Below are 27,794 nucleotides of genomic sequence, written 5' to 3' on the forward strand. Positions count from 1 at the left end.
ATTGTTACCCGCTTAAAGGGGAACTGCACTTTTTGGGGGAATTTTGCAATCATGATGAAAGACAGATGGAGTGTTTTTTTTTCCTGCATTCTAAATGTTAAATAAACGTAAATAAAAGTCCGCTGGATGTCAGATAAATAACCATTCAAAAAGCTGAATTTACAGTTCGTGGCTTGAATATTAACTAAGTCTTAGTGATATTTTTGTTATGAGCGCAAATGCAGACAAACTATTTATAGCGGCGCCGCGATTCACCTCGGTCTCCCTGTTTACATCATGGAGTGGTCTGCTGCTTCCTGTAAGCTTATTGTAGATCATACATCATGCAGCTCATCTGGACAGTGGATGGCTGAGGAGATAATCTGACAAGTTGGGACACTTGGACCGCCATATAAGACCTGGAACTGGCGAGGACGACCTGTGTGTCGTCCCCCCCTCCCGCCCCGTTTCTTTGTCATGATCCGTCACCGGATCATGACAGAATGTCTCATAATTCCTCAGCCACCTGGCTCGTCCCCGGTGGCTTCGGGGACACTTGGCCTGGCGGCCCACCGTCGAGTCCTCCCTCCGCCCTCCCGTGACTTTGGACTTATTCTGTTTTTTTTAGGGGGGGGGGGTTCTTTCTTGGGAAGTCTGGTATCCGTCCCTTAAGGGGGGGTTATATGAACTGTCACCCGGGTCATGGCATGATTTATGTTTGGTAGTTTTCCTGTTTTAGTCTGTTTCCTGGGTGCACCCTCTTTCCCTGTTTCCTGTTGGTTTCCATGGACACTGATTCTCCTCACCTGTCTTTGTTTAGCAATTAGTGTTCCCACCTGTTGTTGTGGTTAATCACTCCTCTTTATAGTTTTCTGTCACCCAGCCGTCTCCCTCCACGCCGACGTCTCCTTCCACGGCGTCATCCTCCTCTTCGCGGCCGACGACGGCGTCATCCTCCTCTTCGGCAACGACGTCATCCTCCTCTTCGCCGACGACAGCGTCAGCATCCTCTTCGCCGACGACGACAGCATCCTCTTCGCCGCCGCTGACGGCGTCAGCATCCTCTTCGCCGACGACGACGGCGTCAGCGTCCTCTTCGTCGACGACGACGGCGTCAGCGTCCTCTTCGCGGACGACGACGGCGTCAGCGTCCTCTTCGCGGACGACGGCGTCAGCATCCTCCTCTTCGCGGACGATGGCGTCAGCATCCTCCTCGCCACGGATGACGGCGTCAGCATCCTCTTCGCCGCCGCCGACGGCGTCAGCATCCTCTTCGCCGCCGATGACGGCGTCAGCATCCTCTTCGCCGCCGCCGACGGCGTCAGCATCCTCTTCGCCGCCGCCGACGGCGTCAGCATCCTCTTCGCCGCCGCCGACGGCGTCAGCATCCTCTTCGCGGACGACGGCGTCAGCATCCTCCTCTTCGCGGACGATGGCGTCAGCATCCTCCTCGCCACGGATGACGGCGTCAGCATCCTCTTCGCCGCCGCCGACGGCGTCAGCATCCTCTTCGCCGCCGATGACGGCATCAGCATCCTCTTCGCCGCCGCCGACGGCGTCAGCATCCTCTTCGCCGCCGCCGACGGCGTCAGCATCCTCTTCGCCGCCGCCGACGGCGTCAGCATCCTCTTTGCCGCCGCCGACGGCGTCAGCATCCTCTTCGCCGCCGCCGACGGCGTCAGCATCCTCTTCGCCGACGACGACGGCGTCAGCGTCCCCTTCGTCGACGACGACGCCGTCAGCGTCCTCTTCGCGGACGACGGCGTCAGCATCCTCCTCTTCGCGGACGATGGCGTCAGCATCCTCCTCGCCACGGATGACGGCGTCAGCATCCTCTTCGCCGCCGCCGACGGCGTCAGCATCCTCTTCGCCGCCGATGACGCCGTCAGCATCCTCTTCGCCGCCGCCGACGGCGTCAGCATCCTCTTCGCCGCCGCCGACGGCGTCAGCATCCTCTTCGCCGCCGCCGACGGCGTCAGCATCCTCTTCGCTGCCGACAACGGCGTCAGCATCCTCTTCGCCGACGACGACAGCGTCAGCATCCTCTTCGCCGACGACGACAGCATCCTCTTCGCTGCCGCTGACGGCGTCAGCATCCTCTTCGCCGACGACGACGGCGTCAGCGTCCTCTTCGTCGATGACGACGGCGTCAGCGTCCTCTTCGCGGACGACGGCGTCAGCGTCCTCCTCGCCGCGGATGACGGCGTCAGCATCCTTTTCGCCGATGGCGTCAGCGTCCTCTTCGTCGACGACGACGGCGTCAGCATCCTCCTCGCCGCGGATGATGGCGTCAGCATCCTCTCCGCCGCCGCCGACGGCGTCAGCATCCTCTTCGCTGACGACGACAGCGTCAGCATCCTTTTCGCCGCCGCCGACGGCGTCAGCATCCTCTTCGCTGCCGCTGACGGCGGTCAGCATCCTCTTGGCCGCCGACGACGGCGTCAGCGTCCTCTTCGTCGATGACGACGGCGTCAGCGTCCTCTTCGTCGATGACGACGGCGTCAGCGTCCTCTTCGCGGACGACGGCGTCAGCGTCCTCCTCGCCGCGGATGACGACGTCAGCGTCCTCCTCGCCGCGGATGACGACGTCAGCGTCCTCCTCGCCGCGGATGACGGCGTCAGCGTCCTCTTCGTCGATGACGACGGCGTCAGCGTCCTCTTCGCCGGACGACGGCGTCAGCAGTCCTCCTCGCCGCGGATGACGACGTCAGCATCCTCCTCTCCGCGGATGACGGCGTCAGCATCCTCTTCGCCGATGGCGTCAGCGTCCTCTTCGTCGACGACGACGGGGCGTCAGCATCCTCCTCGCCGCGGATGATGGCGTCAGCATCCTCTCCGCCGCCGCCGACGGCGTCAGCATCCTCTTCGCTGACGACGACAGCGTCAGCATCCTTTTCGCCGCCGCCGCCGGCGTCAGCATCCTCTTCGCCGCCGCCGACGGCGTCAGCATCCTCTTCGCCGACGACGACAGCGTCAGCATCCTCTTCGCCGACGACGACAGCATGCTCTTCGCCGCCGCTGATGGCGTCAGCATCCTCTTCGCCGAAGACGACGGCGTCAGCATTCTCTTCGCCAACGACGGCGTCAGCATCCTCTTCACAGACGACGACGGCGTCATCCTCCTCTTCGCCGCCGTCAGCATCCTCTTCGTCGACGACGACGGCGTCATCCTCCTCTTCACCGACGGCGTCATCCTTCTCTTCACCGACGACGACGGCGTCAGCATCCTCTTTGTCGACGACGACGGCGTCATCCTCCTCTTCACCGACGGCGTCATCGTTCTCTTCACCGACGACGACGGCGTCAGCATCCTCTTCGCCGACGACGGACAGCGTCATCCTCTTCGCCGACGACGACGGCGTCATCCTCTTCGCCTCAGACGACGACATGCCCACCTCCTCGTTTCCGGCGGGCACACCCACGGCGCCGCCCACCTCCTCGTTTCCTGACTATTCATGGACGCCTTTGGCGCCAACAGCAGCGACGCCCAGGACTTGGGTGCAGGACCTCAAAGACTGCTGAGGTTCTGGCGCCAGTCTCCTCCGCCTCAACGGCCACAGACATGGCCGTTCGAGGTCGCCCGCCTCGCCAATTGCGGCGACGTTCTACTGGCCTCAGCCACCTGGCTCGTCCCGGTGGCTTCGGGACACTTGGCCTGGCGGCCCACCGTCGAGTCCTCCCTCCGCCCTCCCGTGACTTTGGACTTATTCTGTTTTTTTTTTAGGGGGGGGGGGGGGGGGGGGGGGTTCTTTCTTGGAAGTCTGGTATCCGTCCCTTAAGGGGGGGTTATATGAACTGTCACCCGGGTCATGGCATGACTTATGTTTGGTAGTTTTCCTGTTTTAGTCTGTTTCCTGGGTGCACCCTCTTTCCCTGTTAACTGTTGGTTTCCATGGGCACTGATTCTGCTCACCTGTCTTTGTTTAGCAATTAGTGTTCCCACCAAGTGTTTTGGTTAATCACTCCCCTTTATAGTTTCTGTCAACCAGGCATTAGTTGCCGGGTCAATGTTTGCTATACGCAACATTTACGTTCTCCTGGTTTTTCTCCTCGCTTTTGTGATTTTTTTACACAATAACATTCCTCGTTTTTCACCCTTGGTGACATTTTTTTTTTTTTTAAGCTCCACGCTTGTTAGTGCCTCAGTTTTGTATTTTTGATCCTGCCTTAAAATAATGAAAACCTTAATCCTAACTGCACGCTGCTCCAGCTTGTTTTCTGCGTTGGAGGCAACACTACCAGTGCAGCCATGCGACCACAATGTAACACATTCTTCACCAAAATGTGAATATATGAACATCCTAGCTAATGACAGCCGGCCTACACAGTAAGTGATGTTTGACATTTTTTGTTGGCTCTCATAAAGTCTGCAGTGAGCAGAAATAAATGATGAAGAAAAAAAATTACAATTTAATTTAATTAAAAATTAATGCTCCGCGTATGCTTAAAATGATCAAAATATGTCAATATTACATGTTATTATGAATGTGCTTGTTACTACATTACATATATACTTACACATCTTGTATAACGGGCTCTACGGGCAGAATTAAACGGCTCCCATGGGCTCCATTGTAAGCTGACTTTTGATTGAATTGATTTAATATTAGAATGCATTAAAAAAAAATATCCATCCGTCATCATGTCTGCCATAATGATTGTGAATGGTAGGCAAACAATTCCAAAAAAAGTGTAGCTCTCCTTTAAATTTTCACATTTTTACCACGTTTCTAGCCTTTGGAGGAGTGCAGCCTATGTTCTGAGAAGTGTTTTGCAACAGTCAAAGTTTTGACCGTTCAATTCTGATTCGATTATCAACCATGCAACCAGTCAAGAAACTGCTGCGGCCCCCCAGGGTTCAGCAGTTGTGCTGGAAGGATGGATCGATTGCGTTTACGTCTTCCTTAAATATAGTATCTTGTGTGCAGTCAATGTGTTTTCAGAGAGGTAAGAGATCATCCTTTACTGGTTCAAATTTTGGTCAGAATACGCTACTATCATCATCACAATCGGTTTATTTTTCTTCACAAAACAAAGTCATATATTCGACTGCTAGTGGAAACTAATCAGGTTGGACTATGAAAATCCCTCGATGTCAACAATTCGTGGATGTGCGCATGTGTAACAAAGTGCGGGACGGAGACTCAGACAAACACATCCTTTCTTCCTGCCAACACACATCAGATAAAACACACATTGGATTAGTAAGTGAAACCCTCTAACCTTGATATGTTCTTCTTCCTTACAGAGCTGCACACATCCAAACACATGCTCCCTCCACCCAAGATTGGCTTTGTCGCGCCAGTTTAATCTCATGCACAGGGAGGCTTTAATCACATGGACCAAAACACTGGAGGTGATGCACCTTGGCAATGGTTCACCTAGGGCAGGGGTCACCAACCTTTTTGAAAGCAAGAGCTACTTCTTGGGTATTGATTAATGCGAAGGGCTACCAGTTTGATACACACTTAAATAAATTGCCAGAAATAGCCAATTTGCTCAATTTACCTTTAACTGTATGTTATTATTAATAATTAATGATATTTACACTTAATTGGACGGTTTAAAAGAGGAGAAAACACGAAAAAAATGACTATTAAATTTTTAAACATAGTTTATCTTCAATTTCGACTCTTTAAAATTCAAAATTCAACCGAAAAAAAGTAGAGAAAAACTAGCTAATTCGAATCTTTTTGAAAGAATTTAAAAAATAATTTATGGAACATCATTAGTAATTTTTCCTGAATAAGATTAATTTTAGAATTTTGATGACATGTTTTAAATAGGTTAAACTTTGTTAAAATATATAACAAATTGGACGAAGCTATATTTCTAACAAAGACTAATCATTATTTCTTGTAGATTTTCCAGAACAAAAATTTTAAAAGAAATTCAAAAGACTTTGAAATAAGATTTAAATTTGATTCTACAGATTTTCTAGATTTGCCAGAATAATTTATTTGAATTTTAATCATAATACGTTTGAAGAAATATTTCACAAATATTCTTCGTCGAAAAAACAGAAGCTAAAATGAAGAATTAAATTAAAATGTATTTATTATTCTTTATAATAATAATAAAAAAAATACTTGAACATTGATTTAAATTGTCAGGAAAGAAGAGGAAGGAATTTAAAAGGTAAAAAGGTATATGTGTTTAAAAATCCTAAAATCATTTTTAAGGTTGTATTTTTTCTCTAAAATTGTCTTTCTGAAAGTTATAAGAAGCAAAGTAAAAAAAAAATCATGTATTTATTTAAACAAGTGAAGACCAAGTCTTTAAATATTTTCTTGGATTTTCCAATTCTATTTGAGTTTTGTCTCTCTTAGAATTAAAAATGTCGAGCAAAGCGAGACCAGCTTGCTAGTAAATAAATACAATTTAAAAAAATAGAGGCAGCTCACTGGTAAGTGCTGCTATTTGAGCTATTTTTTAGAACAGGCCAGCGGGCTACTCATCTGGACCTTACGGGCTACCTGGTGCCCGCGGGCACCGCATTGGTGACCCCTGACCTAGGAAATGACCCGGGGTCTTGATGTGCACCAAAGAACACGAGAGAAGTTGCATATTTACACTGCAGAAGTGCAGTACGACGAAATAATCTGATACATTTACACATAGCCATAAGGCCAGCTAACACGCAGCTTCAATGTGGCCTTCCACAATTATGCAGATGACACTTAGATCTACGGCCCACTGACAGCAGGTGAACGCTGGCCTGTCGATGTACAAAAGCCAAAAGCAGTGAAGTTGTCACGTTGTGTAAATGGTAAATAAAAACAGAATACAATGATTTGCAAATCCTGTTAAACTTATATTCAATTGAATAGACTGCAAAGACCAGATACGATTTACACAACGTGCCAACTTCACTGGTTTTGTATTTTCATGGTCTTGTGCCAGAGTACATCTCTGACATGTTGGAACCATATGAAGCATGTCGGGCTCTGAGGAACCTCCTGCTGGTGCCCACAGTCAGGACAAAGCATGAGTTCCACGCCTCTACAATTTGGAATAGTCTTCCAGAAGATGTAAGACAGGCCTCAACATCTGCAACTGACAAATCCAGGCTGACAATACATTTAATTGTGTACAAGACAACTGTGGAGGGGGGCGTGGTCTGCGGGCCTGCCGCGGAGCGGGGTGTGTAAGGCCCGGCCTCGAAGCCAGCGGCAGGTGAGTAGATGGCCCAGCTGGGGCTGATGATCTTTGAGACTTTTATTAGTAGGTTGCACAGTGAAGTACATATTCCGTACAATTGACCACTAAATGGTAACACCCCAATAAGTTTTTCAACTTGTTTAAGTCGGGGTCCACTTAAATTGATTCATGATACAGATATATACTATCATATATACTATCATCATAATACAGTCATCACACAAGATAATCACATTGAATTATTTACATTATTTACAATCAGGGGTGGGGGGGGGGGGGTAGGATATGGACTGCAAGTAGTGGACATAGAGAGAGAGAGAGAGAGAGAGAGAGAGAGAGAGAGAGAGAGGAGAGAGAGAGAGAGAGAGAGAGAGAGAGATCAGAAGGCAAAAGAAAAAGTATCTGCATTTGATTGTTTACATTTGATTATTAGCAATCCGGGGAGGGTGTTAGTTTAGGGTTGTAGCTGCCTGGAGGTGAACTTTTATTGCGGTTTTGAAGGAGGATAGAGATGCCCTTTCTTTTATACCTGTTGGGAGTGCATTCCACATTGATGTGGCATAGAAAGAGAATGAGTTAAGACCTTTGTTAGTTCGGAATCTGGGTTTAACGTGGTTAGTGGAGCTCCCCCTGGTGTTGTGGTTATGGCGGTCATTTACGTTAAGGAAGTAGTTTGACATGTACTTCGGTATCAGGGACGTGTAGCGGATTTTATAGACTAGGCTCAGTGCAAGTTGTTTAACTCTGTCCTCCACCTTGAGCCAGCCCACTTTAGAGAAGTGAGTAGGAGTGAGGTGGGATCTGGGGTGGAGGTCTAGAAGTAACCTGACTAGCTTGTTCTGAGATGTTTGTAGTTTAGATTTGAGGGTTTTGGAGGTGCTAGGGTACTAATCACCTGTCGCCCTTATTAGCAGCAGCCGGCACGAGACACGGTGGATTGGGGGTGGGGGGGAGTTGGAGTGAGAGAGGGACACGCCGAGAGAAAGACTGTAAACAAAAGACTGAAAAGTCGCAGAACTGTGTGCTGTCGTGGCGTGTGCGCCAATGAAACGATTCTCAAACCGGACTCAGCAGAGAGACTTTCACAACAACTAAAACTTTTTGATTTTAACTTGAATAATTATTGTTTTTATGATTTTATTTAGAAGTACGGTTATTTTTCCTGTAATTGTTTTTGTGTTTTTACCTACCATTTTCTGTAAAACACTTTGAACTGCCCTGTGTAGGATTTGTGCGCTATTAAATAATTGGCCTTGCCCTGCCTCCTTTTTGGTGGACCCAATGTTGCAGCCAGTCAGTTAAAAGTATTTGGCGACACAAAATACACAAACTAAAGCAGCCAAAAAGTCCTTGTGTGTCTGTCTGGCTTCAATGCTGTGCAAAGTTATTTTTAGCCTTAGCTGCTTCTGGCTGGCAATACAAAAAAAGATAAGCAAACTGTCTATTCGTTGCAGCGGTCTATGACTGGTGGGGTGTGGTACTGATTATTCCTAGCAACAAGACAAAGGTGATGGCTGAGTTAATTATGCAGGGGCAAAGAGATCCCATCTTTAGCCATGTGCTGATGTATCAACTGATGGGGGAAAACATGAAAACAGTGTAAAAAGGGGGAAAAAAGAAAATATTTCTTACATAATGGCATTGACATTGCGGTCCAAACGAGGAGAGGTGCAGCCCAGGATCTCCCCCGGGGACAGAGGTCGACACTGCGGGACCACCACCTCGTACTCCGCCTTGAGGGCGGCACTCACAGCCTGCAGCACGGAGACAGAAAGCGACTGGGATTAAAACACAGACTGTATTTGGCACAACCTCACAGCAATTTGCTAGAATAAATTATAAATTAGAGCATGACATCGTTCGCTGTCCTCACCTGCAGAGGGTGCATGATTATGTTGTCATGACGACGTGAGACCATCCTTTTTTTCATGAGCGAACACATCCCGTTTTTACGTTGGAACATATTCATCATTTTCACATTTCACACACGGTAGTGGTCTTCAATCAATCAATCAATCAATCAATCAAAGTCTACTTATATAGCCCTAAATCATGAGGGTCTCAAAGGGCTGCACAAGTCACAACCACATCCTGGGCTCAGGACCCACATCAGGGCAAGGAAAAACTCAACCCAATGGGATGACAATGAGAAACCTTGGAGGGGACCGCAGATGTGGGGACCACAGATGTGGGGATCTAACATAATAGTGTGAGAGTCCAGTCCATAGTGGATCTAACATAATAGTGTGAGAGTCCAGTCCATAGTGGATCTAACATAATAGTGTGAGAGTCCAGTCCATAGTGGATCTAACATAATAGTGTGAGAGTCCAGTCCATAGTGGATCTAACATAATAGTGTGAGAGTCCAGTCCATAGTGGATCTAACATAATAGTGTGAGAGTCCAGTCCATAGTGGATCTAACATAATAGTGTGAGAGTCCAGTCCATAGTGGATCTAACATAGTAGTGTGAGAGTCCAGTCCATAGTGGATCTAACATAATAGTGTGAGAGTCCAGTCCATAGTGGATCTAACATAATAGTGTGAGAGTCCAGTCCATAGTGGATCTAACATAATAGTGTGAGAGTCCAGTCCATAGTGGATCTAACATAATAGTGTGAGAGTCCAGTCCATAGTGGATCTAACATAATAGTGTGAGAGTCCAGTCCATAGTGGATCTAACATAATAGTGTAAGAGTCCAGTCCATAGTGGATCTAACATAATAGTGTGAGAGTCCAGTCCATAGTGGATCTAACATAATAGTGTGAGAGTCCAGTGGATCTAACATAATAGTGTGAGAGTCCAGTCCATAGTGGATCTAACATAATAGTGTAAGAGTCCAGTCCATAGTGGATCTAACATAATAGTGTGAGAGTCCAGTCCATAGTGGGGCCAGCAGGAGATCATCTTGAGTGGGGACAGGTCAGCAGCACAGAGACGTCCCCAACTGATGCACAGATGAGTGGTCAACCCTGGGTCCTGACTTTGGACAGCTAGCGTGTCATCTGTGGTCACCGAATCTGTGCCCCCCCCCTCTCCACGAAGGAGAGGGGGGCAGAGGACAAAAGAAACGGCAGATCAACTGGTCTAAAAAGGGGGTCTATTTAAAGGCTAGAGTACACAAATGAGTTTTAAGATGGGACTTAAATGCTTCTACTGAGGTAGCATCTCTAACTGTTACTGCTAGAACATTCCAGAGTACTGGAGCCCCAATAGAAAACGCTCTATAGCCCGCAGACTTTTTTTGGGCTCTGGGAATCACTAATAAGCCGGAGTTCTTTGAAGGCAGATTTCTTGCCGGGACATATGGTACAATACAATCAGCAAGATAGACCGTGTAGTATTTTATACCTAAGTAGTAAACCTTTAAAGTCACATCTTAAAAGTGCACAGGAAGCCAGTGCAGGTGAGCCAGTATATATATATATATATATATATTATATATATATATATATATATATATATATATATATATATATATATATATATATATTATATATACTATATATATATATATATATACTATATATATATATATACACTAGCGTTCAAAAGTTTGGGGGTCACATGTAAATGTCCTTATTTTTGATAGGAAAAGCACTGTACTTTTCAATGAAGATAACTTTAAACTAGTCTTAACTTGAAAGAAATACACTCTATACATTGCTAATGTGGTAAATGACTATTCTAGCTGCAAATGTCTGCTTTTTGGTGCAATATCTACATAGGTGTATAGAGGCCCATTTCCAGCAACTATCACTCCAGTGTTCTAATGGTACAATGTGTTTGCTCATTGGCTCAGAAGGCTAATTGATGATTAGAAAACCCTTGTGCAATCATGTTCACACATCTGAAAACACTTTAGCTCGTTACAGAAGCTACAAAACGGACCTTTCCTTTGAGCAGATTGAGTTTCTGGAGCATCACATTTGTGGGGTCAATTAAACGCTCAAAATGGCCAGAAAAAGAGAACTTTCATCTGAAACTCGACAGTCTATTCTTGTTCTTAGAAATGAAGGCTATTCCACTAAATTGTTTGGGTGACCCCAAACTTTTGAACAGTAGTGTATGTATATACTGTATGTATATAGGTATATATATATATATATATATATAGTTAGTCTTGTATTATTGTTCGTTGAAGCCATTGATTGCCTGTTGGTGCACATATTTGTTCATGTTTCTGCAGTCTCCCTTTCCTTCTACGGCCCACATTAGCAAACACACCCGAGCAAGATAAGGAGTCATTGTGAAGCAGAGGCAGGGAAGTAGAGCGTGTATGCAAATTATACCGGGAAATAAATGTTAGGATTAAAATAGGACAGTGACGCAGAGCTGTAGAAAAAGGTCAAAAAGGATTACGCTGGAGATGTGATCCCAAAGTCATCCTCGGCCGGTGGTTAATGACTCCGCTTCTCTGTCACAGGACTGCCGATGCCATTTGACGCGTGGATCGGTCAAGAAACAAATCGCTTCCCGACGCTTCGGCTGTACATTAATTGAGGCAAAGTGAGAAGATGAGAGTGCTGGGACCAAATTAGCTACAGTGCGAGGAGGATGACGGATGGAATGGACGATTAAAAGTTAATTTAAGACAGTCAACAGGGAATAGCAGTGAACTCTAAGCTTCCATGCTGCAAGACCTCAGCAAGCCTACACGCTGCGAGGCACCACTCAGTTGGAGGCCAATGTTCTTACAGTGCGAGCTCAACACACATTTATGATAAATATGATCCATATGGCTGCAGAAATGGTGGTTAACGTTTTGGAGAGCACCAACAACATTGTTGTGTGTGTGTTGACATTTATGCTTGCTGTTACATTGTGTTGTTTGGTTAAAAAAGAGATTGTTGAGCCAGGATTACGGAACAAAGGAGAAGGAAGCAGAGTTCAAGTTGTTTGCTATAACGTTTGCCACTGCTTACCGCTGGGGTCACCAACCTTTTTGAAAGCAAGAGCTACTTCTTGGGTAGTGATTAATGCGAAGGGCTACCAGTTTGATACACACTTCAATAAATTGCCAGAAATAGCCAATTTGCTCAATTTACCTTTAACTCTATATTATTATTAATAATTAATGATATTTACACTTAATTGAACGGTTTAAAAGAGGAGAAAACACGAAAAAAATGACTATTAAATTTTGAAACATAGTTTATCTTCAATTTCAACTCTTTAAAATTCAAAATTCAACCGAAAAAAAGAAGAGAAAAACTAGCTATTTCAAATGTTTTTGCAAAAAATTAAATTTATGGAACATCATAAGTAATTTTTCCTGATTAAGATTAATTTTAGAATTTTGATGACATGTTTTAAATAGGTTAAAATCCAATCTACACTTTGTTAGAATACATAACAAATTGGACCAAGCTATATTTCTAACAAAGACAATTCATTATTTCTTCTAGATTTTCCAGAACAAAATTTTTAAAAGAAATTCAAAAGACTTTGAAATAAGATTTAAATTTGATTCTACAGATTTTCTAGATTTGCCAGAATAATTTTTTTGAATTTTAATCATAATAAGTTTGAAGAAATATTTCACAAATATTCTTCGTCGAAAAGACAGAGGCTAAAATGAAGAATTAAATTAAAATTTATTTATTATTCTTTACAATAAAAAAAAATAATTTACTTGAACACTGATTTAAATTGTGAGGAAAGAAGAGGAAGGAATTTAAAAGGTAAAAAGGTATATGTGTTTAAAAATCCTAAAATCATTTTTAAGGTTGTATTTTTTCTCTAAAATTGTCTTTCTGAAAGTTATAAGAAGCCAAGTAAAAAAATTAATGAAATTATTTAAACAAGTGAAGACCAAGTCTTTAAAATATTTTCTTGGATTTTCACATTTTATTTGAGTTTTGTCTCTCTTAGAATTAAAATGTCGGGCAAAGCGAGACCAGCTTGCTAGTAAATAAATACAATTTAAAAAATAGAGGCAGCTCACTGGTAAGTGCTGCTATTTGAGCTATTTTTAGAACAGGCCAGCGGGCTACTCATCTGGTCCTTACGGGCTACCTGGTGCCCGCGGGCACCACGTTGGTGACCCCTGGCTTACCGTATATAAAGAGCAATGAGCTGAGCAGCCTTTGGAGTTCACTCCAACCTTGAAATCCAAATTAACTTCAGACTTCTCAAACCCACACTTGATCTGGACTTGAGGGCAGAGACTGCAATTCTCCTCGGATGTGCAAAAATGGTGTCTAACAATGCACTGGAGACACAAATACTTAAAGGTATTAATGATGATACAGAAAAAATGATGATTATGTGCCGAGGCTAACCTGCCTCCTACTTTTGGGGAGCGGGATGAGTAAAAAAGTGCTCTTATTTTAGCAACATTCTTCATGACTTTAATTCCTTCAAGGTGTTTTTGTGATAAGTAGTTCACGAGTACCAGTGCATGAAGTAGGCATAGGTGGTATTAAACAATTATTGATTACTTTATTGCTAAGCTTGGAAAATGTGAGGTGTTACGAATACTTTCTGGATGCACTGTATGCCTCATGTTATGTAGTAAGCTTGAATGAATGTTGGGCTACTGCATTTTACCATCAACCAGCCAATAGGTAAACAATTTAGGCTCGACAAATAGGCTGCCTAAATGGACTGCGGCAGAAATCAGAAGTGATCAAAGTTGGCATCGGTCAATTGCTTTGTTTTGCCAACTTTGAGAGTTTTCTGCTTCAGGACTGACCGTCACTCCTCCGAATGTGGCTTCAACATGCCTAACTATAAAGAGTACCACGATATAGGAGACCATGATTAAAAAAAATAAGAATAATGTAGTAATTATGGCTGCCAAATGGCTGCCTTTTCTAATGAGTTAAATTTTCTTATTAAAGAAATTCATAAAGTCATCTGCCGAGTGGGTGGAGCTACGGGGAGGAGTCCCTTGTTGGGTTAACGACACTACTGTACTGAACAAATATTTAGGATAATTTTTGTTGAGGCAGATGAGATTTGAGTAATATTTAGCTTTAGCTAAGGGAAGCATGCGTTTATAAGTTATTAAACTATCACTCCATGATTGATGGAAAACCTCAAGTTTAGTCGCCCGCCATTTGCGTTACAGCTTTCCCTGGATAATTTATGAGCTCTAGTTTCTTCTGTAAACCATGGGGTGCGCCTTTTAGGGGCCCTTTTTAGCTTTAGCGGTGCTATACTATCAATGGTTTCGCACAGGGCGTCGTCAAACTTGTTAGTGAGGTTATCAATAGAGCCGACATAATTTGGGAAAGGTGCCATTACCGAAGGCAGTAGGTCAGCAAGAGTCATTGTTGTGGCAGCATTAATGTTGCGGCCGCTATAGCAGTTATTATTATTATTAGCATGTTGACAATGAGTCAGAACTTCGAATTTTATAAGGTAAGGATCGGACATTACTTTAGCATACGGGAGTATCATAACTTTGGAGGTGATGACACCCCTGACAAGCACTACATCTATCGTATTACCGTGCGATGCGTGGGTTCATTTATTATTTGTGTAAGACCACAGCTATCAATTATAGTCTTGAGCGCCACGCACGGAGGGTCCGATGGGGTATTCATATGGATATTGAAGTCCCCCATTATAATTATATTGTCGGCGTGCGTCACTAGATCAGCGACGAACTCTGAGAATTCATTGATAAAGTCCGAATAGGGCCCTGGGGGGCGGTAGATAACAGCCATTGTCAGAATGTAATCTAAGCACTTTTTGAAATGTGTTCCTCGAACGCACGTCGTTTATTTGCACACGACTTTGTGCAATTTGCCAGCGAGCACACCTGTTGGAGTCTCCTCACTCGTTTGTGTACTGATGTTTGTATTGATCTTATCACTGCCCTTGGACTCTAAAGGCTTAGTGGCCACATGCGTGGACAGCACCTTTTAGCTCTTATTTCCAAAATTGTGTACACTACTGAATTGGGGTCTCATGGCCACTTATGTGGACACTTATACTGCCATCTGGTGGTGTCAGAAGAGTATAACATACAATGGAATTTGGAAGAAAAAAATTGTGTAAAAATAAGAATTAGCATGTCACTAAACATGAAGTACACATTTGTGTACTTATGGACTAAGTACATCATATCAAAAGAGGATTCTTAGTTTTTATTCTAATTAGGGTCCAATAAGCCCAAATAGTAAAGTGAAATAAAAAAAGCATGTAAACAAACAGCTTGGACCTTAAGAGTTAAAAGTTAAGTTAAAGTTAAAGTACCAATAATAGTCACACACACACTAGGTGTGGCGAAATGTGTCCTCTGCATTTGACCCATCCCCTTGTTCACCCCCTGGGAGTCGAGGGGAGCAGTGGGCAGCAGCGGTGGCCGCGCCCGGGAATAATTTTTGGTGATTTAACCCCCAATTCCAACCCTTGATGCTGAGTGCCAAGCAGGGAGGTAATGGCTCCCACTTTTATAGTCTTTGGTATGACTCGGCCGGGGTTTGAACTCACAAATAGAGATGTCCGATAATGGCTTTTTTGCCGATATCCGATATTGTCCAACTCTTAATTACCGATTCTGATATCAACCGATATCGATATATACAGTCGTGGAATGAACATATTATTATGCCTAATTTTGTTGTGATGCCCCGCTGGATGCATTAAACAATGTAACAAGGTTTTCCAAAATAAATCAACTCAAGTTATGGAAAAAAATGCCAACATGGCACTGCCATATTTATTATTGAAGTCACAAAGTGCATTATTTTTTTTAACATGCCTCAAAACAGCAGCTTGGAATTTGGGACATGCTCTCCCTGAGAGAGCATGAGGAGGTTGAGGTGGGGGGGTAGGTGGTAGCGGGGGGTGTATATTGTAGCGTCCCGGAAGAGTTAGTGCTGCAAGGGATTCTGGGTATTTGTTGTGTTGTGTTTATGTTGTGTTACGGTGCGGATGTTCTCCCGAAATGTGTTTGTCATTCTTGTATGGTGTGGGTTCACAGTGTGGCGCATATTTGTAACAGTGTTAAACTTGTTTATACGGCCACCCTCAGTGTGACCTGTATGGCTGTTGACCAAGTATGCTTTGCATTCACTTGTGTGTGTGTGTAAAGCCGTAGATATTATGTGACTGGGCCGGCACGCAAATGAAGTGCCTTTAAGGTTTATTGGCGCTCTGTACTTCTCCCTACGGCCGTGTACACAGCGGCCTTTTAAAAAGTCATACATTTTACTTTTTGAAACAGATACCGATAATTTCTGATATTACATTTTAAAGCATATGTCGGCCGATAATATCGGCAGTCCGATATTATCGGACATCTCTACTAACAACCTACCCATCTTAGGGCGGACACTCTAACCACCAGGCCACTGAGTAGAAAGTACCGTATTTTTCGGACTATAAGCCGCAGTTTTTTTTCATAGTTTGGCCGGGGGTGCGACTTATACTCAGGAGCGACTTATGTGTGAAATGATTAACACATTAGCGTAAAATATCCAATAATATTATTGATCTCATTCACGTAAGAGACTAGACGTATAAGATTTCATGGGATTTAGCGATTAGGAGTGACAGATTGTTTGGTAAACGTGTAGCATGTTCTATATGTTATAGTTATTTGAATGACTCTTACCATAATATGTTACGTGAAAGGCCTACTGAAAGCCACTACTAGCGACCACGCAGTCTGATAGTTTATATATCAATGATGAAATCTTAACATTGCAACACATGCCAATACGGCCGAGTTAACTTATAAAGTCCAATTTTAAATTTCCCGGGAAATATCCGGCTGAAACGTCTCGGTATGATGACGTATGCGCGTAAAATACGGTAGTAGTAAAGAGCATGTAAGGTCAAAATAAATTGCATTATTAATCTAATTGTGTTCATGATTAATGCGATCATTTGTTGTGATTAATCACATGAGTTAAAGGCCTACTGAAATGATTTTTTTTTTATTTAAACGGGAATAGCAGATCCATTCTGTGTGTCATACTTGATCATTTCGCGATATTGCCATATTTTTGCTGAAAGGATTTAGTAGAGAAAATCGACGATAAAGTTCGCAACTTTTGCTCGCTGATAAAAAAAAGCCTTGCCTGTAGCGGAAGTAGCGTGACGTCACAGGAGCTAGTATTCCTCACAATTCCCCGTTGTTTACAATGGAGCGAGAGAGATTCGGACCGAGAAAGCGACGATTACCCCATCAATTTGAGCGAGGATGAAAGATTCGTAGATGAGGAACGTTACAGTGAATGACTTGAGAGGCAGTGATGGACGTATCTTTTTTCGCTCTTACCGTAACTTAGGTACAAGCTGGCTCATTGGATTCCACACTCTCCTTTTTCTATTGTAGATCACAGATTTGTATTTTAAACCACCTGGGATACTATATCCTCTTGAAAATGAGAGTCGAGCACGCGAAATGGACATTTAAAGTGACTTTTATCCCCACGACAATACATCGGCGACACACTTAGCTACTGAGCTAACGTGATAGCATCGTTCTCAAATGCAGATAGAAACAAACAAAATAAACCCCTGACTGGAAGGATAGACAGAAGATCAACAATACTATTAAAGCATGTACATGTAACTACACGGTTCAAAATTCTCAGCCTGGTAAGGCTTAACAATGCTGTTGCTAACGACGCTAAGGCTAATTCAGCAACTTAGCAACCGGACCTCACAGAACTATGATAAAAACATTAGCGCTCCACCTACGCCAGCCAGCCGTCATCTTCCCATCAACACCCGTGCTCACCTGCGTTCCAGCGATCGACGGCGCGACGAAGGACTTCATCCGTGGGTTTGGCGACAAGCATCGGCTAGTAGTCCTTGTTGTGTTGCTGTAAGTATTGTACTTAGCCGCTAATACACCGATCGATCCCACCTACAACGTTCTTCTTTGCAGCCTCCATTGTTCATTAAACAAATTGCAAAAGATTAACCAACACAGATGTCCAGAATACTGTGGAATTATGAAATGAAAACAGAGCTTTTTCTACGGGCTCCGAATACTTCCCTTGCCCTCGTGACGTCACACGCATACGAGGCATAATAAAACGTTTTTAACCGGAAGTGTGGCGGGAAATTTCAAATGTCACTTTCTAAGTTAACCCGGCCGTATTGGCATGTGTTGCAATGTTAAGATTTCATCATTGATATATAAACTATCAGACTGCGTGGTCGCTAGTAGTGGCTTTCAGTAGGCCTTTAACTTGTTCCATTTGACAGCCCTAGTAATATACTGGATCATTTTATACAATTTAGGAATGGTCTTTAACTGTCCATCGGCTCATAGCATCCTTTGGCATGAAGCCTCTTGCTCTGTTGCTCCCGATGAATCATGACACAATTAAAAATGTTTCACCTTACAATAGTGGTTGTGACCCTTCACCTGTAGTGCAGCCACGAACTGAATGGTGCTGACCAGCGCCAGGGACTGTCCGGGGGTGAAGTTGAACTTGACCGTGTCCAGGAAGTGTGCATTATCCATCTGGATGTCCACAAACACGTAGAGCATCTTGATGCCGCCGGTGGAGTCTACGGGGACTGAGGAAATGAAGAGAAAAGAAAGAGAGATGAATAAGTTAGGAGGTTGTGTCAGGTGAGCCTATGGCACATACGCTTCTGATGATGCCCTAAACTGCGTGCGGAGCTGATGCAAAGGATTCTATTATTTAGGTAAGGAGAGAGATAGTCCTGATTACTATTAATGTCGTTAATTTCACAGACCATTTGCAGCGCAGCCGTGCCTTGAGGAGCCATCTTATGGCGTATAAAGTCGGCTGGAGTCCAAGAGAATGTGAGGAAAGGGCATGAGTAAGAGAGCAGGATTATTCCCATTAGCACAGATCATCATAATTATTGTTGCTTTTGCACAACATGAAATGTGTAGGTGAATAGCAAAGGGGGTTGTTGTTACGACTGAGCAAAAGGCCTACAACCTGGCGTGTTGTATAAGCGGGTATTTGATGGCCTACATTATTGTAACATGGGGCAGGATTGAGAAAAAAAAGCATGATAAAGGGAAGGGAAAGCGGACCAGAAAAAAACGAAAGGGGTTCTGAGAAATGAGCCTGGACAAAGAACTGAAAGCAAGATCGGACAAAAGCAAGGTACATCCGCCACATGAACAATAACAAGATCTGCACTGCAAAAAGTGAAATCTAAGATGAAATATGTCAAATAAGGCTGATATTTGCTTGTTTTCTGTCTGATAAGATCATTCTTCTCACCAAGCAGATGTTATGTTAGAGCAGGGGTCACCAACGCGGTGCCCGCGGGCACTAGGTAGCCCGTAAGGACCAGATGAGTAGCCCGCTGGACTGTTCTAAAAATAGGTCAAATAGCAGCACTTACCAGTGAGCTGCCTCTATTTTTTAAATTTTATTTATTTACTAGCAAGCTGGTCTCACTTTGCCCGACATTTTTAATTCTAAGAGAGACAAAACTCATATAGAAAGAAATATTTTAAAGACTTGGTCTTCACTTGTTTAAATAAATTCATTAATTTTTTTACTTTGCTTCTTATAACTTTCAGAAAGACAATTTTAGAGAAAAAATACAACCTTAAAAATGATTTTAGGATTTTTAAACACATATACCTTTTTACCTTTTAAATTCCTTCCTCTTCTTTCCTGATAATTTAAATCAATGTTCAAGTAAATTTATTTTTTTTATTGTAAAGAATAATAAATACATTTTAATTTAATTATTCATTTTAGCTTCTGTTTTTTCGACGAAGAATACTTGTGAAATATTTCTTCAAACTTATTATGATTAAAATTCAAAAAAAATATTCTGGCAAATCTAGAAAATCTGTAGAATCAAATTTGAATCTTATTTCAAAGTCTTTTGAATTTCTTTTTAAATTTTTGTTTTGGAAAATCTAGAAGAAATAATGATTTGTCTTTGTTAGAAATATAGCTTGGTCCAATTTGCTATATATTCTAACAAAGTGTAGATTGGATTTTAAACTATTTAAAACATTTCATCAACATTCTAAAATTAATCTTAATCAGGAAAAATTACTAATGATGTTCCATAAATAATTTTTTTAATTTTTTCAAAAAGATTCGAATTAGATAGTTTTTTTTCTTCTTTTTTTCGGTTGCATTTTGAATTTTAAAGAGTCGAAATTGAAGATAGACTATGTTTCAAAATTGAATTGTCATTTTTTTCGTGTTTTCTCCTCTTTTAAACCGTTCAATTAAGTGTAAATATCATTAATTATTAATAATAACATAGAGTTAAAGGTAAATTGAGCAAATTGGCTATTTCTGGCAATTTATTTAAGTGTGTATCAAACTGGTAGCCCTTCGCATTAATCACTACCCAAGAAGTAGCTCTTGCTTTCAAAAAGGTTGGTGACCCCTGTGTTAGAGTGTTTTACTTGTTTTAAGGGTTTTGGTTAGAGATGTCCGATATTATCGGCCGATAAATGCTTTAAAATGTAATATCGGAAATGATCGGTATCGGTTTCAAAAAGTAAAATGTATGACTTTTTAAAACGCAGCTGTACGGAGTGGTACACGGACGTAGGGAGAAGTACAGAGCAGTTGCGTCTCCCAGTCATACTTGCCAACACTCCCCATTTTCCCGGGAGACTCCCAAATTTCAGTGCCCCTCCCGAATTTTTCCCGATTTCCACCCAGACAACAATATTGGGGGCGTGCCTTAAAGCCACTGCCTTTGCGTGCCGGCCCAGTCACATAATATCTACGGCTTTTCACACACACAAGTGAATGCAAGGCATACTTGGTCAACAGCCAAACAGGTCACACTGAGGGTGGCCGTATGAACACGTTTAACACTGTTACAAGTATGCGCCACACTGTGAACCCACACCGAACAAGAATGACAAACACATTTCGGGAGAACATCCGCACCGTAACACAACATAAACACAACACAACAAATACCCAGAAACCCCTTGCAGCACTAACTCTTCCGGGGCGCTACAATATACACCCCCCGCTACCCTCCACCCCCCCACCCCCCCCCCCGCCCACTTAAACCTCCTCATGCTCTCTCAGGGAGAGCATGTCCCAAATTCCAAGCTGCTGTTTTGAGGCATGTTAAAACAAATAATGCACTTTGTGACTTCAATAATAAATATGACAGTGCCATGTTGGCATTTTTTTCCATAACTTGAGTTGATTTATTTTGGAAAACCTTGTTACATTGTTTAATGCATCCAGCGGGGCATCACAACAAAATTAGGCATAATAATGTGATAATTCCACCACTGTATCGATATCGGTTGATATCGGAATCAGTAATTAAGAGTTGGACAATATCGGAATATCGGATATCGGCAAAAAAGCCATTATGGGACATCTCTAATTTTGGTCCTAAATGATGTCAGTAAGATATTACAGCTTGTTGCTGAGATGTTATGACCTATATTGAGTAAAACATGCTTGAAACTAGAATATCAACTGTTGTGTCATCAACACTCACAAGTATAAAACTACTTTTTTAAAGTCATCATTTCTTATTTCAAGCATAAACAAAAAAAAATCATGACTTTAACACAATTGTGTCTCATAATTAAAACAGATGACAGCCAAATGGACTTTGCTGTTTTATTTTCAATGAAACAATAGAAAATAGGTACTCATATAGTAGTACAGTTGGCACAGTACAGTAAACTGACAGTTCATATTTAAACATTTAACATTTCTAACAATTTTGAACAGAAATAGTTCATGCACATTCAGATAAATTCTTCAAAATTACAATTAAAAACATTTTGTCCGGGGGCCGGGCTGTATATATGCGCACTAATTGACTGAAAGAGCACGCACTTGGCACGATGATATCATGTTATCCATGGAAAAATGCATTTTTAGACAATATGGTTTGCCTGAGCGGCTAGGAGACCCCGAGAGTAACAAGCGCTTGCCTTGTTGCCTTTCCATTAAGAACAATAAATGAGTTTTTAGTGTAAGTTTGCTGGTTTCAATCATTATGTCAAGATAATGGCACTAGCATTTACTTCATTTAAGAATATTTTTCAACACATTGAGCAAAAAGGTCTCTTTTTTTTTTTCTACCAAGAAAAGTGCACTTGTTATTAGTGAGAATATACTTATTTTAAGCTATTTAGGGGTTCATTGAGGTTAGCAAATTTTACTTGCTTTGGAAAGTCTTGACAAGCCAAATTTTCTTGTTCTATTGGCAGATAATTGGCAGAAGCGAGGATCGAACCTGGAACCCTGCAACCTGGAACCCTCAAGTTGCTGTCACAGTCACTCTACCAACCGAACTATACCGCCCCATTTAGTGTTACCAATCAACCTATCCCCAGGTGCAAATCATCGACTATTTTACTGTTTAGTCGACTAATTGGATTATGCCACTTTTCAGTGGCTCTAAATGACTTAATTCAGACATATTTACTTTGCTGTTCTTTAGGCTATTACAAACATAATAGCTCCACCCTACACATTTCTATTACATATAAGAAACAACCGGTTTTCCCGGTTGTTTGATAAGAAAAGAACCGAGTCCTCGGACTCTAATCCCTTTTTGAGAACCGGTACCCGTTATCGAGACCACTATAGTAAAGGAAAAGAGTTGATTCTTTATTCGAATCCCGTCCCGACCAGAAATGCTCCGTGGGACATCACAAGAAATGACGTCACGTAGCTCAGTCATTAGGCGCAGATAGGGAAAGCAGGAAAACAATGGACGGGAAAAAGCGCTCCAAGGTGTAATAAAGTTCAAAACAAAAGCTATAATCCATCGAATAACTTTACTAAGAGATTTTAGCAGGGTAAAACACATGAAGAACACTTTTACGACCAACCGGAAACATAGCAACCAGGCTAGCAACGCACCTCCTTTACGGCAGCTGTCGCAACGTTCTTAAAACAACCGCAGCACATACATATATATACAACACATCTCCCTTTTTGAACTTTTATTTTTCTTTCCTTGTAAACAAAACAAAATCACACTGTTGATGTGTTGTCTGTCTAATTATAAATAATGCAGACGAGGCGTGTTGGCTGAGTTCTTGACGTTTACTTTCACAGCGTGGCAACATGCAACACTTTTCGGGGCTACCGCGCATGCTCGTAACTCCCGTTGCATGCTGGGTAGTGTAGTTGTTATATTCTCTAGCTCATAACATTTTTCCCCCATAAAGAAATAATGTTAACTCAATAAAGTGTATTTCTTTTTTTAGCTTTCATTTTTCATTTTTTAGCATTGTAACCACATTTGCAAACAACTTTTGCCTTCATAGAATGTTCTTTCAATAAAGAACTAAAGTGCAAAAATGTCAAAGCATCATAACAAACAGTTATGATACATCAGGGGCGGTATGGCGTAGTGGGTAGAGCGGCCGTGCCAGAAACCTGAGGGTTGCAGGTTCGCTCCCCGCCTCTTACCATCCAAAATCGCTGCCGTTGTGTCCTTGGGCAGGACACTTCACCCTTGCCCCCGGTGCCGCTCACACCGGTGAATGAATGATGAATGAATGAGTTGTAAAAATGAATGATGGGTTCTCACTCTGTGAAGCGCTTTGAGTGCCTAGAAAAGCGCTATATAAATCTAATCCATTATTATTATTATTATTATGTTCCAATAGCAGCAGAAGTGCACTTTTTGGAGAGCTGTATTATTTCCAGTTTTGTGCCCAAGGGACTGATTTTATTTAACACTATATTATTATTTATACACCTATAGTGATCACAGAGACAGCTTGTTTTTGTGTTACTGTATATATTTGTTTCTCTGAAAAGTCCCACTTAATATACTTTAGGTAACAACAGTCAATATTTATTTTATTTCATTTTTTTTGGTGGGTAACAGTCAATATTTATTTATTTATTAGATTTTATTTTTTTATTATATAATAAAAGTGAGCTTTTGTTAAACCAAATATTGTGTGTTTTTTTCCATATACAACAACCTATCTGGACTCCATAAGAGAATCGATAAGGAATCGGTTCGATAAGAGGATTCGATAATAGGCTCGAACTCGATAATTTCTTATCAAACATCATCCCTAATCACTACTAAGACAATACAACAATCAGTCATTCTCACCACAGTTTATGAGTTCATGTACATCCCTATTCTCTACACAGTATTATAAATAATTAAAACATTTTTACAGATTACATTGGATTTCTGTTTTGCTATATTTTATTCGACAGTGATTAAAATAATTTGGTATTTTGTCGGTATCACAAAGCATTGCATTTTGTTTAGGAGGACAACACACACAAGATGACAGCAGTGTACAAAAGGAAAAACCCCGGGATAGAAAATGAAAGTGGAAGACAGATTCTTTATGCGTCACAACAGTGTCTTTAATCTCTCACAGGTGTCTGACATGATGGCAGACAGAGCATGTGATGTTTTCGTGATTGAGTGGTGAAGGTCAGCACAAAATACACACTGCCAAAGAAATACACACAGTCCACTTTCAACGGTTCCAAATAATATTATTTTCCCTTCAGACTGAATTGAGCCCCAGCTAGATCAAAATCAATAAAATAAGGACTACCAAAAATAAATTGTAGGTTTTACAATGGTCCGGCCAGAGCCCAGACCTCATTCTAATTTGAAAACCGGTATAGTGACCTTATAACCCGCTGCGCCTAATGTACGGAATAATTCTGGTTTTGCTTGCCGACCTCAAAGCAATTTTATTTGGTACATGGTGTAATAATAAGTGTGACCAGTAGAAGGCAGTCAAACATAAAAGATACGTGTAGACTGCAGTAAACACCAACATTTTATATGTTCCATTGAAAATATAAAACATTACAAACAGTACTCAAAAATCTACCAAAATGTTTTAGTAGGACTTTGGTAAGCTATGAAGCCACACCGCTTGATGGATTGTCGGCAGATTAAACATAGGAGTATTATTATGGTGTGTGTATAAGGTAAGACATATTATCTGGCGTTTTGTTTCACAATATTATGCAAAAGCAACTTTTCTTACCTTCTGGTACCTGCTGATCTGTATTTGGGATCTGCATAAATCCTGAAAAATTGCTCATGTCCGCTTTTGTAGTCCGTGCTGACGCCGTAGTCAATAAGTTTCTTCTTTTTCTCTATCTTCTTGTTATGTGACATTCATTCGGTGACCACAGATGAGACGCTAGCTGTCCAAAGTCAGGACCCAGGGTGGACCACTCATCTGTGCATCAGTTGGTGAAGTCTGGGTGCTGCTGACCTGTCTCCACTCAATATGATCTCCTGCTGGTCTCACTATGGACTGGACTCTCACTATTATGTTAGATCCACTATGGACTGGACTCTCTCACTATTATGTTAGATCCACTATGGACTGGACTCTCACTATTATGTTAGATCCACTATGGACTGGACTCTCACTATTATGTTAGATCCACTATGGACTGGACTCTCACTATTATGTTAGATCCACTATGGACTGGACTCTCACTATTATGTTAGATCCACTATGGACTGGACTCTCACTATTATGTTAGATCCACTATGGACTGGACTCTCACACTATTATGTTAGATCCACTATGGACTGGACTCTCACTATTATGTTAGATCCACTATGGACTGGACTCTCACTATTATGTTAGATCCACTATGGACTGGACTCTCACACTATTATGTTAGATCCACTATGGACTGGACTCTCACTATTATGTTAGATCCACTATGGACTGGACTCTCACACTATTATGTTAGATCCACTATGGACTGGACTCTCACTATTATGTTAGATCCACTTATTACGTGAATGAGATAAATAATATTATTTGATATTTTACGGTAATGTGTTAATAATTTCACACATAAGTCGCTCCAAAGTATAAATCGCACCCCCGGCCAAACTATGAAAAAAACTGCAATTTATAATCCGAAAAATACGGTAGAATTCTACTTTTTGCTTATCCACCATATCAAATACAAACCCCGTTTCCATATGAGTTGGGAAATGGTGTTAGATGTAAATATAAACGGAATACAATGATTTGCAAATCATTTTCAAGCCATATTCAGTTGAATATGCTACAAAGACAACATATTTGATGTTCAAACTCATAAACTTTATTTTTTTTTTGCAAATAATAATTAACTTAGAATGTCATGGCTGCAACACGTGCCAAAGTAGTTGGGAAAGGGCATGTTCACCACTGTGTTAAATGGCCTTTCCTTTTAACAACACTCAGTAAAGGTTTGGGAACTGAGGAAACTAATTGTTGAAGCTTTGAAAGTGGAATTCTTTCCCATTCTGGTTTTATGTAGAGCTTCAGTCGTTCAACAGTCCGGGGGTTTCCGCTGTTGTATTTTACGCTTAATAATGTGCCACACATTTTCCATGGGAGACAGGTCTGGACTGCAGGCGGGCCAGGAAAGTACCCGCACTCTTTTTTTACGAAGCCACGCTGTTGTAACACGTGGCTTGGCATTGTCTTGCTGAAATAAGCAGGGGCGTCCATGAAAAAGACAGTGCTTAGATGGCAGCATAAGTTGTTCCAAAAGCTGTATGTACCTTTCAGCATTAATGGTGCCTTCACAGATGTGTAAGTTACCCATGTCTTGGGCACTAATACACCCCCATACCATCACACATGCTGCCTTTTACACTTTGCGTCGATAACAGTCTGGATGGTTCGCTTCCCCTTTGGTCCGGATGACACGATGTCAAATATTTCCAAAAACAATTTGAAATGTGGACTCGTCAGACCACAGAACACTTTTCCACTTTGCATGAGTCCATCTTAGATGATCTCAGGCCCAGAGAAGCTTGCGGCGTTTCTGGGTGTTGTTGATAAATGGCTTTCGCTTTGCATAGTAGAGCTTTAACTTGCACTTACAGATGTAGCGACAAACTGTATTTAGTGACAGTGGGTTTCTGAAGTGTTCCTGAGCCCATGTGGTGATATCCTTTAGAGATTGATGTCGGTTTTTGATACAGTGCCGTCTGACGGATGGAAGGTCACGGCCATTCAATGTTGGTTTCCGGCCATGCTGCTTACGTGCAGTGATTTCTCCAGATTCTCTGAACCTTTTGATGATATTACGGAGCGTAGATGGTGAAATCCCTAAATTCCTTGCAATTGCACTTTGAGAAATGTTGTTCTTAAACTGTTCAACAATTTGCTCACGCAGTTGTGGACAAAGTGGTGACCCTCGCCCCATCCTTTCTTGTGAAAGACAGAGCATTTTTTGGGAAGCTGTTTTTATACCCAATCATGGCACCCACCTGTTCCCAATTAGCCTGTTCACCTGTGGGATGTTCCAAATAAGTGTTTGATGAGCATTCCTCAACTTTATCAGTATTTATTGCCACCTTTCCCAACTTCTTTGTCACGTGTTGCTGCCATCAAATTCTAAAGTTAATGATTATTTGCACAAAAAAAATAAAGTTTATGAGTTTGAACATGAAATATGTTGTCTTTGTAGCATATTCAACTGAATATGGCTTGAACATGATTTGCAAATCATTGTATTCCGTTTATATTTACATCTAACACAATTTCCCAACTCATATGGAAACGGGGTTTGTATCTATAGTTTGACGCTACTAGCTATTTTTCCAGAAATGAATTTCTCATATTCTCTATCGCAGGGGTCACCAACCTTTTTGAAAGCAAGAGCTACTTCTTGGGTAGTGATTAATGCAAAGGGCTACCAGTTTAATACACACTTAAATAAATTGCCAGAAATAGCCAATTTGCTCAATTTACCTTTAAC

The 27,794-nt window shown here is 42.1% G+C and overlaps 1 protein-coding gene across 1 annotated transcript in view; it reads right to left on the reverse strand.

The window, feature by feature from the left end:
• The window catches only part of dph1 (diphthamide biosynthesis 1), a 174,718-nt gene that overhangs the window by 50,066 nt on the left and 96,858 nt on the right, over window positions 1-27,794 (reverse strand). The window contains exons 5-6 of the mRNA XM_062059822.1: window positions 18,482-18,636; window positions 8,773-8,894 (exon numbers count right to left, since the gene is read on the reverse strand). Coding sequence (XP_061915806.1) covers window positions 8,773-8,894; window positions 18,482-18,636 — 277 coding nt within the window. The remainder of the gene's footprint in view (window positions 1-8,772; window positions 8,895-18,481; window positions 18,637-27,794) is intronic.

Source organism: Entelurus aequoreus, linkage group LG10, assembly GCF_033978785.1.
Source record: "Entelurus aequoreus isolate RoL-2023_Sb linkage group LG10, RoL_Eaeq_v1.1, whole genome shotgun sequence".
Lineage (NCBI taxonomy): Eukaryota > Metazoa > Chordata > Actinopteri > Syngnathiformes > Syngnathidae > Entelurus > Entelurus aequoreus.